Source organism: Callospermophilus lateralis, chromosome 11 (assembly GCF_048772815.1).
Source record: "Callospermophilus lateralis isolate mCalLat2 chromosome 11, mCalLat2.hap1, whole genome shotgun sequence".
Classification (NCBI taxonomy): domain Eukaryota; kingdom Metazoa; phylum Chordata; class Mammalia; order Rodentia; family Sciuridae; genus Callospermophilus; species Callospermophilus lateralis.
The window spans coordinates 6,608,868-6,625,904 of NC_135315.1; the positions used below are offsets into that span (position 1 = coordinate 6,608,868).

Here is a 17,037-nt window from a genome sequence, read left to right on the forward strand (position 1 = left end):
GCTCAGGCAACTGCGGCCATCTTGAGCCAAACGTCAGAGGTATTGGCTACAGCAACGTTGATGGGAGCCCATTGCTTGGTGAGGCGGCCACTGAAATTGGGGATGAAAGCAAATAACTAAAGGCAAATTTACTAGAGGGTTTATTAAGGTTCCCTGGGTTTCAGGGAAATAAATGGGCAAAGGGAAGCAAAAGAAAGCCAGCACACCCTTGTGCCCAAAGCAGACCAGTGCTCAGGAAGGGACACTGCACTCTGAGATACCTGGATATCTTCAAGGGACATCAGCCATGAGGAACGTAGCCAAACTTCCAGCTCCCCACCCCTCCCCTGTGCACCTCCCACACCTCACTTGGGTACTAGGGGAGAGGTGGCCTGGACAAGGAGCCTTGCCGGGAGCAAATGTCCTCTCCCACACAGGCCAAACTATGGCGGCCATGTTGGAGAGAGGCCAGAGGCCCAGGCCCATTCTCCTCTCCTGCTACCCAGCCAAAGTCTTTGCCTTCACGGATGTGCTCAAAGGTAAACTGAGGTTGGGGAAGCCCACCTCAGATTTTTCAGTAACATGAGGATATACCAGGGGGGACAGGTGGGGGTGCCAAGCTGAGTTCACCCACAGGATGCAGTGACCAGGTTTAGCATGTGAAAGTGCAGGGTGCCCAGGAAAACTTCATATCCAGATAAACACATATACTTTTTAGTGTAAGACTGTCCCATTAAACACTTGGGGTATCCTTGGCTAAAGCATTATTTATTGTTTGTCTGAATTCCAGGATTCCTGGGCATCCTGAATTTAATGTGGAAACCTTCCCAGAGGAGACACCATGGAGCCAGGCCCCCAAGAAAGGACTCTAGGACCCAACTCTGCTTACCACTCCAGGGGGCTGGTGGTGTGAGTCACTGATGGGTTGCTGGCGGTCTTCCCAGTGATTGAAGTCGCTGTGGTTGTCCTTGCTGACACTGGGTTTCCTGGGGCTAAACAAAGCCAAAGAGAGTTACTTCTTCCATGAACAACCCAGCTCTGGGTGCAGCCTAGAGTATTCTCCCCCTGAGAACTAAAGAGTTTCTCCTTGGCCTCCAGAACCCTTTAGCTGTCATTTAAAACATTAAAGGAGTTCTTTAATACAGAAAACAACTTGGTGACCATTCAAGAGATTCTGAGGACCAAGGTCAGGAAGCAAGTTATAATAATCAGTCCTGGTCTGTCTGACAAGCTGAGCACACACAATGGAGTTCTGTGGTCCCTAGGCCACACTAGCTCTTTCTGAGTCTGTGCCTGGGCTGAAGCTAGCTCTCTCGCCTGATCTGCAGGGATGCGACCCACTGAGCTGGCCCCCTTTCCCTGAGCCTCCTCTGGGAAACCCAGGCTGCCTGGCACTGATGGCTGGTGCCAGGATGGACCAAGTGCCATCCTCTCCTCTCTCTCCTTTGCCACCCTTTCCTGTCTCCCAACAGCTCCACCAGGTCACCATCCCTTCCTGATGGAGCATGGTGCTTGTGATAACCTCCATAATCCACCTCCAATGCAGTGCCAATTCTTGCTGCACCACACTGTTCTCACGTGCTGAGCTTCTAGAACAATCTAAACATAAAAGATCACATCACATTTGGCTCTTTTTCTGATGATATCATTTTCCCCTATTAGATCAAGGTATGACTCGCATATAAAAACTGTAAATATTTGAAGTATATAATTTGTTAATTGAGGATGGATTACCTGGTCACACCACCACTCGATCAAGATAGTGAACATAGCCAAAATACCCCAAATTTCCTCAGTAATACCCTCTTCCCTATTCTGTCACCAGGTGCTGTGGACTGAAAAGTGGCCCCCCAAATTCAAACATTGAATCCACCCCCACACAATTCCTAGTACCTCAGAATGGGACGGTGTTGGAGACAGGGCCTTTGAAGAGGCAAGACCTAAACTAACCTTAGAAGAAGAGATGAGAACACATGGACAGACCCAGGGATGTGCAAGCACAGAAGGATGACCATACGAGAGGACAGCCAGAGGGTGGCTCTCTGCATGAGCGTCCTCAGCCAGACCCCACCCAGCCCGCACCTTCATCTTGGACTTGCAACCTGTAGAACTGTGAGGGATGTCTGTGTCTATACCACCCGGACAGTGGCATGGCAGCTGAGCAGACGATCACACCAGGCAACCACCAGGTGCCCTCTGAGCTTATCCAGAGTCTGCACTGCTAGAATTCCATGTGCATGCCATGAATCAGAATGTTCTGGAAGGCCTCCACTTCAGGCAAGTTAAGAAGATTCGATAATGGGGACACCTTCCTCCTGGGCATTGTCAGGATTCTGAGAGACAATGCCTGCTGCCCACTGTGCCACCAGAACACGCCCCAGAGGTTCCAGGCCTGGGCTCAGGTGACTGTGGTGCTCCTTTGTGCCCCCAGAGCCCTGCTAGCTGGTGCCGCCTGTCCAGGGGCCGAGCAGCAGAGTCAACAGGAAACGCCTTCAACCCCAGGCCTCGGGACCCTGGAGCCTCCAGCAGCGCCTGCTTTCTGGAGGACTTAGGACGACCCTCAGTAAGCCAAAGGCATGAGCGGCTCCCAGCGGGTTCCCAGCAGCAGGAACGCAGCGGTCTGTGAAGGCCTCTCTGGGCTCAGGAGTCAGACCAACACACCAGGCTCCACAGGGCTTCTTCTCCCCCAGGGTGGATACGGAGGGGGGTGAGAACAGCACCTGTCCAGGCCCCGCCCAGAGCACCCCAAAGAGCAGTGCACCCCTGGACACTGAGGTCCCAGGAAAGCAGTAGCAGGTCTCCCAGACCAAGGGCTGAAACTGGGGACCATCACCTTGACCTTTATTGGCAATAGGTTCAGGACTCAGCTGTGCAGAGGGAAAAGAGAGTCTGCTCTGGCTGACTTCCTGGAGGAGGCTCCAGGATCCGGGGCTTTTAAAGAAGCCCCACCCTGGCCAACCCCAAGTGTTCACTCAGGACTCTGTGAGACCTCGGGATTGAAGCCCCTCTGTGACAGGTCACTCTGAAAAACGGATCATTCACTTCAGTGGGACCTCAGGGACACATCAACTCACTCTTACCTGGATCAATGGTCACATTAACTGGAAACTTATGGTCAAATCCAGACTTCTCATTTGCTCACCAGTAAATGTCAGCATCATCTCTCCTGAGGTCCTCCATGGTCACCATGAACGTGAGGTTTTCCTGATCATCCCTGATGGACACATGGTCTTTCTTCACCCCCTGCTCTGACCCAGTGGTGCTAACAAGGGTTTTGCAGTCCCTCCAAACAGCTCCTCGACACCAGTACTTCCGGTGGGTCTTCCAGCCTGAGGTATAATTACACTGCACGATCAGTGAGCCCCGCTCTGGGCCACTCTTTGTCTTTGGACCAGTGACTTCATTCTTTGCAGTGGAATAGCCTGGAAAACACAAACCCAAGAAGCTGTCACTTCCCACCCCAAGCGCATGGCCACAGCATCCTGCACTGGGAAGAGTTCCCAAGTCCAAGTGCATCATGAATAATGGTCAAGGAAGGAACCCACCTTCCCCAGGAGACGGACCTGCATACTTTACACACTGCTGGGCATAGGCTCCAGGAAGGTCACTGGTGAGCACAACCCCAGCTCTCTCAAGAAACAAACATGGCGGCACAGCAAGGGTGGCTTCCTGTCCTTCATCCCTCTCTGCCAGAATTCAAAGTGATGAGAGCTGGAGACAATTTCACCACAGACACAGCTCCATTATAAATATCCACCAGGGACAGAATGTGGTCTACACACTCCAATGTGCTTCTGTGACATCTGCAGGGAACTGAGACCATTACACACATCCTTTTGAGGAAAGATGAGGTTTTGAGGTTCCATGTGCTAATTATGAAAAAATAAAACCACTCTGCATCAAAAAGGAAAGACAACATTAAGGTAAATTTTTTTTTTCAAAATATATCTGAAATTTACTTACCATAAGTAAAAATATAACTGAAAATTATTTCCAGAAAACAAAATTTGATATTAGAGGGGAAATTTCCTTACAGAAGTTAATGTGATTATCGACAATGTGAAAAACTATAAAGATGCACTCTATTTTGCTGCGCCCCTCCCCTGACTCAGGCAATGGCAAGGCCCTACTGAGGTGAATGGCGCAAGGCGTCCATCCTCTGGAGGAGCACAGTATGTTTCTGGGAATGGGCTGGTTTGTTTCTGTATTCCTTTAATAAGTATAGTTGTGACTTCTCATATGACCATTAAGTATGAAGGAAAAAACATGACTTTTCCCCAATTAATGCAACTACTTCTAAAGAATGGATCTGTTTGCTCTAAATGCAATGATTCAGCTGTGGAACGTAAATTGTTTATGTCTAATGAAAAACTCCCTGTATTCCTGTCAAGAAGTTTTTGATAAATTAAATTAAAATCTAGAGAAGAAGAATTAATGTTAAGAAAACAGATTAGTGCTTAGCACTGGGCAACTTGTTCTTGTTCCTGTGCACCATGGTTTGTGCTTTTGCTCTTGTTTGATTAAAATTAGTAGCCTCTCTTTTCAAGTTAACCACTTGCTGTAACCATGGCACTGGTTCCAGTCAGTAAGTCAAGAAAGAATAGTCAAGGTATAGGCCAATAGTCTGGGATATTTCTAACTATTATTAAAAGCTAACTAAGCAGAAACAGCTCAAAACAAAACACGAACTGAAAGTAAAAATGCTTGCTTATGCATAAGCTAAGATACATTCTTCTATTCTAATTGTAGCTATGTAATACTTTGTTTCTTTGAATATTGATTTCTGTTTTGTAACCACAAAGTACTGTGAGCCTGCCAAAATGAAAAGTATATATGATTAACTTCACAAGTAAAGATTGGGATTCAGCACCTTTACTTTGGTGTCTGTGTTGTTTCTCCACCCCCCTTTCGCCAACTCCTCACCATCTGTTTGTCTCCTGAGACCCCCTGTTGGAGTTGGACTCAGACACTATTTTAACAAAAATGAGAACATTACATATTAAAACTTGAATTAAAACCTGAATGGTCACAGTTGTAGTAACTTACTTCAAAAGTAAGTTCCTGGGGAAAAAAAAAAACTTCAGCAATTCCTCAAAGAGTCAGACATAGAGTTAACATCTGACCCAGCAAATATACTCCTAGGTAAGTCCTTCCCCAAGAGAATTGAAACATCTCCCAACACAAAACACCTACATGACAGTTCACAGCAGTATTATTAACAACTACCAAAGAGTGAGAACAACCCAAAGATCCATCAACTGTAAGTGGTGGGTAGACTAAATGTGGTATATCTACAGTGGACTGTTAGCAAAAAGATTGATGTTCTAGACCCCGGTGCTGAAGGCAGCCGCCGCCATCTTGGCTCAACTTTCTCGCCATATGAGGTGGGGGCAGTTCCCAGATAGCATCTCCAGGGGCCAGTAGGTTTTCGCAGAAATCACCAGCACTGCATCACCCTCACAGAAATCAGAGCCTCTGGGCTCGAGTAACTCTCCAGACTCTGGACCCACAGCCGGCAGTTCTAGCTCACGCCCCACTCGCAAGCGGCTTAGCAGAACCACCTACCAGCACCTCTGCAGGACTCCAGACCGTGCCGCTCCCACGCAGGTCACTTGGCTGCTACCTGTCCACAGACCAAGGCCATCACCCAGCTCCCCCGACATCACCAGACACCCTGGCACTGGAAGCAGACCGCCGCCATCTTGGAGAACCTTCCTGGCCATCTTGTGGTGGGCGTGGCTATCAGAGCCGATGGCCATTGGAGCAGGTGCCTGACTTCCAATTCCTCCCCCTCCCCAGCGGGTTAACTGGGCACAGTGGCCACCCAACACGAGAACAGCTCTTAGTTGAACAGGAGTGCAGTGTGAACAGGGCACCGCCCACCTGCTATGAGCCTAGGGGTGAGGGGTCCCGCAGTTGGGACCTGATAAATAAGAGACGGGAGGGGACTAAAGTCTGGAGCATAACAGAGAGATCAGGATTTGGGAAATCTCCAGGCAAGGGAGGGAGACGATAGCAGGGGCTCAAGTCAGACGAGTGGTCACAAAAAAGATCCGTGAGGCGCTATTTTCCTGCTGGGATAGGTGGGTGGCACTCCCCACTTCCAGACACCACACGCCAGGTCCAGTCTTCACACCCTGGCTACCTACACCATCCTGAGGGCAGAGACACTGGATGAGACAAACCCACCTACTGGATGAGAAGAGAAAGAAACAGATCTCTAAGAGTATTGTTTTTTTCTCTTCTTCATTCTCTTCTACCTTTCTGTCCCCTGGCCCTCACATTCCCAACATATGTAAAACCAAGAACTTTGCATGAAATAGGACTTCGAGGTCTGAGTCACCTGAAAAACATAATATAGAGAAATTGCAGAAGCCCTTTTTTCTCTTTTTTCCTTTTTTTCTATTTCTTCTCTTTTTTTTTCTTTCTGTCCTTTATTTTCCTCTTTATTCTCCCTTCACCCTTCAAATTATACTATTTTAGCATCCTGTATTTTTCTAGAAACATGTGTGTTTGTTTTATGAACTCTACTGTCTTCCCACATAATTGTCTAACCCTAATTACCTCCTATCTATTCTCCTGCTACTAACCCTCTTCACTAGATTTCTCCTTCACATTTCCTAAGATATATTAACTGTATACCCTCACATCTTCTCCCCTCAACATGTCATCCTACGCCTGACCCCCAGTTCATTGTCCACCTCTAGAAACTGTAAACCTTTTTATGAAACTACTGATTATATTTTAAATAATAATTGAATCCAACATTTCTGGACATTGAGACTAAATTGTAAATGTCTTAATAACAACAATTTGTTCATAGGTGATGTATTGTTGATAGGAGAGATCCTAGAACCCTTCAAGAGCACTACAAATCTATAGGGTAAAATCAATAACACACTAGATCCACAGAGCTGGGAAGGAAGACACATGAGCAACCTGAAAAGTCAAGGGAAGAAAGGACCACAAACAAATCAAGACAACACATCACTGGAAGAACTGGCAGCTATAGCAGAAGAAATTGCAGATAAAGATTTCAGGATATACATGGTTAAAATGTTTTGGAATCTCAAAGAAGACATAAGAGAACAAAATCACTTTGACATTGAACTACATAAACAAATCCAAGAAGCAAAACATCACCTCAACAGGCAGATAGAGGTTCTACAAAACAAAAACAAAACAAACAAACAAAAAAACAGAAATCCTTGAAATGAAAGAAATAATAAACCAAATTAAAAACTCAAATGAAAACATCACCAACAGAGTAGGCCACTTAGAAAATAGGGCATCAGACAATGGAGATCAAATAAATCATCTTGAAAAGAACAGACCACACAGTGAAAATGATAAGAAACTATGAGCAGAACATTCAAGAAATATAGGAAAGCATAAAAAGACCAAATTTAAGAGTTATTGGGATAGAGGAAGGCATAGAGATCCAAACCAAAGGAATGAACAATCTATTCAATGAAATAATATCAGAGAACTTACCAAATATAAAGAATGAATTGGAAATCCAAATTCAAGAAGCCTACAGGACGCTGAATGTACAAAAATCACAACAAAACCACAGCAAGGCACATGATAATGAAAATGCCCAACATACACAATAAGGAGAGAATTTTAAAAGCCACAAGAGAAAGGAGTCAGATTACACATAAGGGAAAACCAATTAGGATAACGGCAGATTTTTCAACACAGAACCTGAAAGCTGGAAGATCCTGGAACAACATATATCAAGCCCTGAAGGATAATGGGTGCCAACCAAGGATCTTGTACCCAGCAAAATTAAGCTTTAGATTTGAAGATGAAATAAAAACCTTCCATGATAAACAAAAGTTAAAAGAACTTATAACTAGAAAACCAGCACAACAAAACATCCTTGGCAAAATATTTCATGAAGAGGAAATGAAAAACAGCAATGAAAACCAGCAGAGGGAGGTAGTACACCAAAGGAAAAACTAATCAAAGAGGAAAATCAATTCAAGTAAAATAACAAAAATTAGCAAATATGGCTGGAAATACAAACCATGTCTCAATAATGACCTCAAATGTTAATGGCTTAAACCCACCAATCAAAAGACATAGGCAAGCAGATTGGATTAAAAAAGACCCAACAATATGCTGTCTCCAGGAGACTCATCTAATAGGAAAAGACATACACAGACTGAAGGCGAAAGGTTGGGAAAAATCATAACCACTCTCATGGATTGCGGAAGCAAGCAGGGGTTTCCATACTCATATCAAATAAAGTAGATGTCAAGCCAAGGTTAATCAAAAGGGATAAAGATACACATTACATACTGCTCAAGGGAACCATACACCAACAAGACATAACAATCATAAATATATATGCCCCAAACAATGGTGCAGCTATGTTCATCAAACAAACTCTTCTCAAGCTCAAGAGTCAAATTGACCACAACACAGTAATCTTGGGTGACTTTAACACACCTCTCTCACTACTGGATAGATCTTCCAAACAAAAGTTGAATAAAGAAACTATAGAACTCAATAACACAATCAATAACTTAGACTTAACTGATATATTTAGAATATTTCAACCTGCATCAAGCGGATACACTTTCTTCTCAGCAGCACATGGATCCTTCTCTAAAATAGACCATATACTATGCTACAAAGGAACTCTTAACAAATACAAAAAAGTAGAGATAACTACCATGCATTTTATCAGATCATAATGGAATGAAATTGGAAATCAACGACAAAATAAAAAAATATAAATTTCTCCATCACTTGGAGACGTTTAAACAATATGCTACTGAATGAACAATGGGTCACAGAAGACATCAAGGAGGAGGTTTAAAAATTCTTAGAGGTAAATGAGAACACAGACACAATATATCGAAATCTCTTGGACACTATGAAAGCAGTACTAAGAGAAAGTTCATTGCATGGAGTTCATTCCTTAAAAGAAGAAAAAGTCAACAAATAAAAGACCTCACACTACATCTCAAAGCCCTAGAAAATGAAGAACAAACCAGCAGCAAAATCAGTAGAAGGCAAGAAGTAATTAAAATCAAAACTGAAATGAATCAAATCGAAACAAAAGAAACAATTGAAGAAATAAACAAAACAAAAAGTTGGTTCTTTGAAAAACTAAATAAAATTAACAGACCATTAGCCACGCTAACAAAGAGGAGAGAGAGAACTCAAATTACCAGCATACGTGATGAAACAGGTAATATCACAACAGACACTACAGAGATACAGAGGATAATTAGAAATTATTTTGAAATCTTATACTCCTATAAAATAGAAGACACTGAAGGCATCAACAAATTCCTTAAGTCATATGATTTGCCCAGTTTGAGTCAGGAAGATATACACAATTTAAATAGACCAATATCAAGTGAGGAAAAGGAAGAAGCCATCAAAAGCTTAGCAACCAAGAAAAGCCCAGGATTAGATGGATACACAGCCGAGTTCTGCAAGACCGTTAAAGAAGAACTAATATCAATACTCTTCAATTTATTTTAGGAAATAGAAATAGAGGCAGTAATTCCAAACTCATTCTATGAGGCCAATATCTTGAAACACTGGCCAGAGCAATTATCTTATATTAAACAAAGGTACCAAAAACATGTACTGGAGAAAAGATAGCCTCTTCAACAAATGGTGCTGGGAAAACTGGAAATCGATATGCAACAAAATGAAATTAAATCCATATCTCTCCCTAAGCACAAAATTTAACTCAAAATGGATCAAGGACCTAGGAATTGAACCAGAGACTCTGCATCTAATAGAATAAAAAGTAGGTCATAATCTTCATCATGTGGGATTAGGCCCCAACTTCCTTAATAAGACTCCTATAGCGTAAGAATTAAAACCAAGAATCAATAAATGGGATGCAATCAAACTAAAAAGGTTTTATTCAGCAAAAAAAAAAAAAACAAAAAACAATCTGTGAGGTGAACAGAGAGCCTACATCCTGTGAGCAAATCTTTACCCCTCACATATCAGAAGAGCACTAATCTCTAGGGTATATAAAGAACCCAAAAAACTAAGCACCAAAAAAGCAAATAACTCAATCAACAAATGGGCCAATGACCTGAACAGCCACTTCTCAGAAGAGGATATATAATCAATCAAGAAATATATGAAAAATGCTCATCATCTCTAGCAATCAGAGAAATGCAAATCAAAACTACTCTTAAGATATCATCTCACTCCAGTCAGAATGGCAGTTATTATGAAGACAAACAACAAAGTGTTGGTGAGGATGTGGGGGAAAGGGTACACTCATACATTGCTGATGGGACTGCAAATTAGTGCAGCCAATATGGAAAGCAGTTCGGAAATTCCTTGGAAATCTGGGAATGGAACCACCATTTGACCCAAATCCCTCTCTTCGGTCTATACCCAAAGGACTTAAAAACAGCATACTACAAGGACACAGCCACATCAATGTTTGTAGCAGCACAATTCACAATAGCTAAACAGTGGAGACAACCTAGATGACCTTCAGTGGATGAATGGATAAAAAAAATGTGGTATATATACACAATGGAATTTTACTCAGCAATAAAAGAAAATAAAATCATGGCATTTGCAGGTAAATGGATGTTGCAGAAGACAATGCTAAGTGAAGTTAGCCAATCCCAAAAAACAATGCCAAATGTTTTCTCTAATATAAGGAGGCTGACTCAGTGGGGTAGGGAGGGGGAGCATGGGAGGAATAGATGAATTCTAGATAGGTAAGAGGGGAGGGAGGGGATAGGGGATTAGCAAGGATGGTGGAATGTGATGGACATCATTATCCAAAGTACATGTATGAACAAAAATTGGGTGTTAGCCTATTTTACATACAGAGACATGAAAAATTGTGGTATGTATGTGTAATAAGAATTATAATGCATTCCACAGTTGTGTATTTTAAAAAATAACATCAATTAAAAAAAAAGATTTCTGGGGGCCAGGTCACGGCCTGTGGACGTCACAGTCAGATTGAGGACACATTTCCAGGACCAGGAACCATTCAGGATTCTAGGGCCACTGTGCCAACCTGGGGTCAGGCCTAGAGCTGGGCTCATGGAGGGGTTCCAGGTTGGCCTCCCGTGGGGCAGGCCCGGTGCTACAGACACAGGCTCTGTGTCCCCTTCCCACTGGTGACATCCTGACCACAAGGAGAAGAGGAGGAGTGACAGGGCCAGAAGGAAGCCTGGCCCTGCAGGCCTGGGGTGAGGGCAGTCCTGCCACCTTGGGGCCAGGCGGGTCCCACACACCACACCTTCCCCTCCCTGGCTTTCATAGGACAGCACAGTCCCAGGGCCACCTTGGGGGTCACTTGGCCCCTGTAGCTTCTCCATTTTCTCCCCAGCCCCAGGAACAGACTAAAGAGGACAAGCGGGAAGCAGCTGCCCCAGAGAAAAGCAGAAGTGGGAGCCCTGGAGACTGACCTCCCCAGGGGGCTGGAGCCTCGGGTCCAGTAGGGCCTGGCGCCCGGAGGTGATATCTGTGCAGGAGAAATGAGCCCCAGAGGCCTGACGGCCTGGCCACCCTTGGCTCTGCTGCTTCTCTGGCTCCCAGGTGAGGGCCCTCTGTCCAGGGAGGGTCTGCAGAAGGGAGGGAAGGCAGGAGGGGGGCCAGGAGGCGTCCCATGAGGAGCCCCAGCTGCACGTCTCTGTGCAGACGCAGAATGGGGTGCGCTGTGTCCATGATGTGAGATGGACTCGCCAAACACCACACCCCTGGGAGGGAGGGGGCAAGGGCTCCCCTGAGCCCACCTGACCTTGGAGGAGCCAGTGTGCTGCCCAGGGCAAAGGGTGCTGCCCAGGAGGGGCCCTGAGAGAGGTCTGGGGAACCAGGACGGGGGGGCAGGGCGGGGTGGACGGGGGTGGGGTGGAGAGGGCACCAGAGCACACCTGGGCCTGTGTTGGGGAGGCCCCCAGGTCCACAGTTTGGGGTACAGAGGAAGGAGGGGACGAGGAGGAGAAGGCCTCCATCTCAGGGACAGGTGGGTTCAGCCAGGGCAGCTGGAGGCTGGTGGGAAGAGTCCTGGTGGGGCCCAGGGGTCAGTGGTCCCCAGGAGGACAGGTGGGGACAGGAGAGGGAGGAAAGGAGAGGTGGGGATAGGAGATGTAGGGACAGGGCAGGTGGGGACAGTGTCAGGACCAGGCCAGGGTAGCGTCTTGATGAAGGAGGCTGGGAATTAGCATTGTTTACTAAACACTCATAAATGCCAATTTCACTGATTGGTGTCTTTCTGGAAAACCACACCTTCATCCCGATCACACATTTATTTAGAGGATTTCTACAAAGTCCCCTCTGGGCTCTTATTCTCTCTACCTGTGATTACTTCCTCTCTCCATTTCTCACGTGGACTAGACAGGGTTACCTGGTTGTGTTGGGTCGTGTCACGTGAAGCTCCTGTTTCCTTGGTCAAGAGCAGTTGACGGCGGCTCTTCCCCTGGCTCACTAATATGAGCTGCCCAGCAGTTGACAGCCGCGATCAACCTTTCATTTTTCCTTCCCCATTTTTGTTCTTGTTTCCTGGGGCTGGTGGAGCCTGGGCCTGGTGCATGCTGGGCAGCCTCTCCACTGACCTGGCCCCATCCTAACATGATCTTCCGTTGAACCCCCCACATGCCATGTCAGGTTGGCATGGTCCTCACCACTTTGCACCTGGCATCTGAGGCGCAGAGAGGTCAGTCCTGGCCCTGAGCACACAGAGATGCAGACTAGAGCTGAGGCCCAAGCCCGGGTTCACCTGAGGCCCCTGTGGCTTCACCTCGGCAGTTGCTACTGAGCTTCTCAGAGAGTGTTCCACCTGTGACAGTGTCACAAGGCCTTCTCTGCAGGGGACCTAACACCAAGGCTCGAAGAGGGGGGTCCTACTGGCCCTGGCAGAGGAACAGAGGGGCTACTGGGCAGCTGTGGGCAGCTGTGCTCGAGCCCCAATGGTCTCCCTGTGCCAGGCGCAGCAGGCACTGAAGGGACGAAGAGGAGGCCTACGCCCCAGGGGCTGTGCACTCAGGGGTCCCCCAGTCTCAGGTCGGGGCTGCACACTTGGGGGTCCCACAGTCTCAGGTCGGGGCTGTGCACTCAGGGGTCCCACAGTCTCAGGTCAGGAATAAGATCCTGAAGGGCAAATGAAGAAAGCATTCAAATCCAGGGAGAGAGCAAGCCACCCAAGTCCCGCCATCTCCCCACCCATCTGGGCCTGACCCCAGGTCCCCAGGGCGAGAGGGAGGTGCACACGCAGATGCCCCTGGGCTGGAGCCTGGTGCAGGGTGGCCTGGTCCTCTGCCTGGAGGTGGGTTAGCTTCCTGGTGCTCACCTCACCCCTTCTTTGGTTCTGAGCCATTGGGGGAAATGCACCTGGAAATCTTGGGGACACAAAGGAGTTTCCTTGGAAATGAGGTCCCCAGAGCCGGGCCATCCGAGGTGAGGGATGGGGAGAGGGTCCTGGGAGCTCTGTGCCCCTCGCTGTGTGCATCCTGTGCTGTCAGGAGTCCAGGGCTCTCATCCACATGGTCTGGGGACCCCGCTTCTGCCCTGGCTCACGTCCTGCTGGACCAGATCCACTCTGGCTGTGTCTCTGAATCTGAGACTCATGGGGCCGGGGCGGGGCGGGGGCTGTCCCAGGAGAGGGGGCTCAGGGTTTTCTTGGCCCTGGTTTCTGGAAGCAGGAGGTCAGGTGAGGGGGGGACTGGGGAGAAGGGAGGGGCTGCTGTGTCAGCGTCTTGGGTGGAGGAGCAGAAGGGGCTGGTGGCCAGGGGTGAGTGGTGGGGAGGGGTCTGATGTGAGATGAAGGAGGGTCTCCTGAGGACCTGACCCAGGCCCCCCTGGCCTGGCCCATCTGTGAGGGCCTGGCCTCCAACCTTGTGTTTTTCAGACTGTGTTCCTCTGAGTAGCCCCAGCAAGGTGACAGGCACCGTGGGAGGATCCCTGCATGGCACAAGCAAGGTGACGGGCACCGTGGGAGGATCCCTGATCGTGCAGTGTCAGTATGGCAAAGAATTCAGGACCAAGGACAAACTGTGGTGCAAAAAATCATTTTCCTATTGTAAAGATATTGTGAAGACCAGAGGCTCAGGGGGAAAGGTGCGGAGTGGCCGAGTGTCCATCAGCGACCACCCTGCAAAGCTCAGCTTCACAGTGACCATGGAGCGCCTCACCCTGGAGGACGCAGGCTCCTATAGGTGCCGGGTAGACACACCACGGCGCGAAGGCTTTGACCCCTACTTCAAGGTTGAGGTGGCCGTGCTGCCAGGTGAGCCCCTCCCACCAGCGCCTGGGCTCCCTCAATAGACCTGGCCTTTCCCTCCCTAGAAAGACATGGGGCGGGGGGGGGGGGAGGGCATGCTCTTGGTGATTCCAGGATTCAGAACAGGGTGTCTGTGTGCACAGGCCTTTGTGGAAGCAGGCTTCTGGGGTGTGTGTGTGTGTGTGTGTGTGTGTGTGTGTCCATGCAGACACCTGTGTGTGCACACACAGCACACCTATTTGTTCCAGTGTCTCCCTGGGCCCCACTCTAACAGTCCAGGTCTGGAACCTTCCAGAAGTGGGGTGGGACTGGCTGTTGGGTCCCTGGCTTTTTGTTGACTTCCTGACCAGGTGAGGGTCATGTCCTCTCCAAAGGAGACCATGTCTCACCTGGGCCTGTCTCCACCCTCCCTCTGGGACGGACCCTCACAGCATTTGCTTCCCCTGTAGAAGGGCACCTCCACTTGGGTCACCTACCCCCTCTCCGCTGTGCATGGTCTCTGGGTCACTAGTCCCTCCATGAGGGTCCTGGGGTCCTTCTAAAAAGGACCCATACCACTGTGCAGGCTTCCTGACTCCTGAGAGGACTCTGCTCCTAGTGGACCTGGTGGTCCTGGGCCACAGCATCCCTTGTGGAGCCACAGACCATCTCTGCTGTCATTTGAAGTCACTCTGTCCGTGTCCCTGCCCAGGGCCCTGCGTCTGGTTTCCCTGTGTCAGTCTCTACACAGTAGGCCTCACTGTAATTGTCCCCAGGAGGGACGGGGAGCAGGAGGAGAGGTGTGGTGCATGGACTGGCCCTGCTGCAGGGTCCTCCCAGGAGCCCCCGCCCCTCCTCTGGAACGCAGTCCTCCCAGCGGAGTGCTCCTGCCTCAGTGCACCTGGAGATGGGCGGGTGAAGCCCTGCTCAGGCCCAGCTGTGGCCAGGAGACTGCTGGATGCAGGACGTCTGTCCAGCAGGCTCAGAGTGACCTGGCCTGGGTGAGTCAGAACAATCCAGGGGCAGAGTGTGCTGACCTGTGCCTCCCCTCAGCCCTGACCACAGCCTCCAGCCCTGAGAGCCGCACAAGCACCCAGAGTCCTCCCACGTCGATACCAACACACACCTGGCCCCTCACGACCAGAGAGGACACCCCCAGTGCCCACCCACAGCCTGGGTAAGGCCTGGACTCAGGGCTCTGCCTCTGGGGGTGAGTGGTGTTGAGGGGCCTGGGGTGCACTTGGGTCTCCTCCTCTTGGACCCCGCCTGCATTCGCCAATCCCACCCCTCACCACGAGGCTCCTACTAAGAGCTAGGGGCTCTTCTTGTCATTGGGACACAGTGGCCACCACCAGACAGTCGTGCGTGGCCTGCACTGTTCTGTGGTGGTTCAGGAGTGAACAGGTCAGCACAGTCGGTCTAGACACAGCAAGGGGGGGCTGGGCAGACTGGTCCTGGGTGGGGGTGAGAGTGGGGGGGGGTGGGGGATGTGTCACGGGACCATCAGGGGGGGCCTTGGTGACTAGGGCCATGTGAGTGGAGCCTGCAGGGCTGGGGACAGGCACCTGGGATCTGGAGAGGGCGGCCCAGGCAGAGGGCAGAGAGAGCACAAAGGTCCTGCCCAAGGGCCCCAGGACCTGCTGGGCAGGGAGCAGGTGCTTGGTGGCCCCGGCACTCTCTGTCCTCTGCCTCCCTTCCCGCGCCTGGTCACAAGTGTCAGCCTGTTTTCCTGACCAGGTCCTCTGAGGCAGGTGGGGCTGAGCTGGGGCTGGGTCATTCCTTCAGTAGCCGGGAGTCCACAGCTCGTGTGGCCTGTACGTGGATGGCCAGGGCCACTTGTGGGTGAACACACAGTCCCCTTTCCCTGGAAGGTGGAAACGCTGACACATGGCAGGTTGCAGACCCCCACACCCAGGGGTAACCCCCAGATGTGGCAGGGGAGGTAGAAATCCCTCCCTGGACCCGGGTCCCTGCTAGACGCCTGGGCTCCCCTCACATCTTTCCTGTGGCCATGCCCTTCCTACATGCTGAGTCCAGGGCCCTTCTTGGGCTGTCATGTGGGGACTGAGAGGTTTTATGTGGGACTGCCTTGGTCAGGGTTGGTCTTCATGGGGACCCCAGGGGGCACAGGACCTGGGTGTAGGGGACAGAGGCAAAGTGCATGGCACTGGGGCCTCCCCGTGAGGAGACAGCTCACGGTTCCCATGTCCCCCGCAGGCCCCTGGTCATCAGTGTCCACCTCCTGCTCCTGGTCTTGAAGGTGCTCCTGCTCCTGAGCATGCTCAGTGCCGTCCTCTGGGTGAACAGGCCTCAGAGAAGCTCCAGGTCCAGGTGAAGGCAGCATGACTGTGAGAACCAGTGCCCTCTGCTGTCCTGAGGCCACCTCCAGGGACACCCCTGCTGGAGGAGGGGACAACTCCTGACTTATCTGCATTTCTATTAGAACCTCTGAGGCCTTTGTGACCTTCTAGAAGCCTGTCCTTGGCTCACCACACACACAGACAGGCGTGTCTAGGGCGTGCACTTCCAGCCAAGGCCACTGCAGCCCGTGAGCCCAGCCTGTCACGGGCACCGCTGATGTGATGCAGCCTCCTGGTCTCTGTGCCTCCTTCCTACCCTCCTGGGGGCCCTAACAGGGCTGCATGCTCCTCCTCCACCTGCTTGAAGGGTCTGCACTCCCATGCGTAGGGTCCCCAGGGCGCGAGGTTTAGCTTTGCTCATTGTTGAACTTTACATAAACAGGATTTTGTGTTCACGTTGGTCTTCCTCCTCCCTGGTGTCGGTGATGGGACACAGGCCGCGTGCAGCTTGGTGTCCATCTCTGAGCTACACCCCAGCCCTGATGC

General features: G+C 49.6%; 1 protein-coding gene across 1 annotated transcript; it reads left to right on the forward strand.

Annotated features, from left to right (window-relative positions):
* Positions 1–424: 424 nt before the first annotated feature.
* On the forward strand, positions 425–16,926 carry LOC143409921 (CMRF35-like molecule 6). The gene is made up of 4 exons (XM_076870503.2): positions 425–518; positions 13,841–14,154; positions 16,063–16,133; positions 16,409–16,926. Exons 1-4 carry the CDS (start codon positions 425–427, stop codon positions 16,524–16,526), a joined length of 597 nt encoding a protein of 198 aa, XP_076726618.1. The 3' UTR covers positions 16,527–16,926.
* Positions 16,927–17,037: the final 111 nt, after the last annotated feature.

What these genes read in the sequence shown, in the direction of transcription:
- LOC143409921 (XM_076870503.2), top strand. Translation starts at nt 425, where the DNA reads ATGGCGGCCATGTTGGAGAGAGGCCAGAGGCCCAGGCCCATTCTCCTC. An exon ending in CTTCACGGATGTGCTCAAAG is followed by an intron (nt 519 to 13,840) that starts GTAAACTGAGGT and finishes TGTGTTTTTCAG; the next exon opens with ACTGTGTTCCTCTGAGTAGC. An exon ending in CAGGCTCCTATAGGTGCCGG is followed by an intron (nt 14,155 to 16,062) that starts GTAGACACACCA and finishes TTTCCCTGGAAG; the next exon opens with GTGGAAACGCTGACACATGG.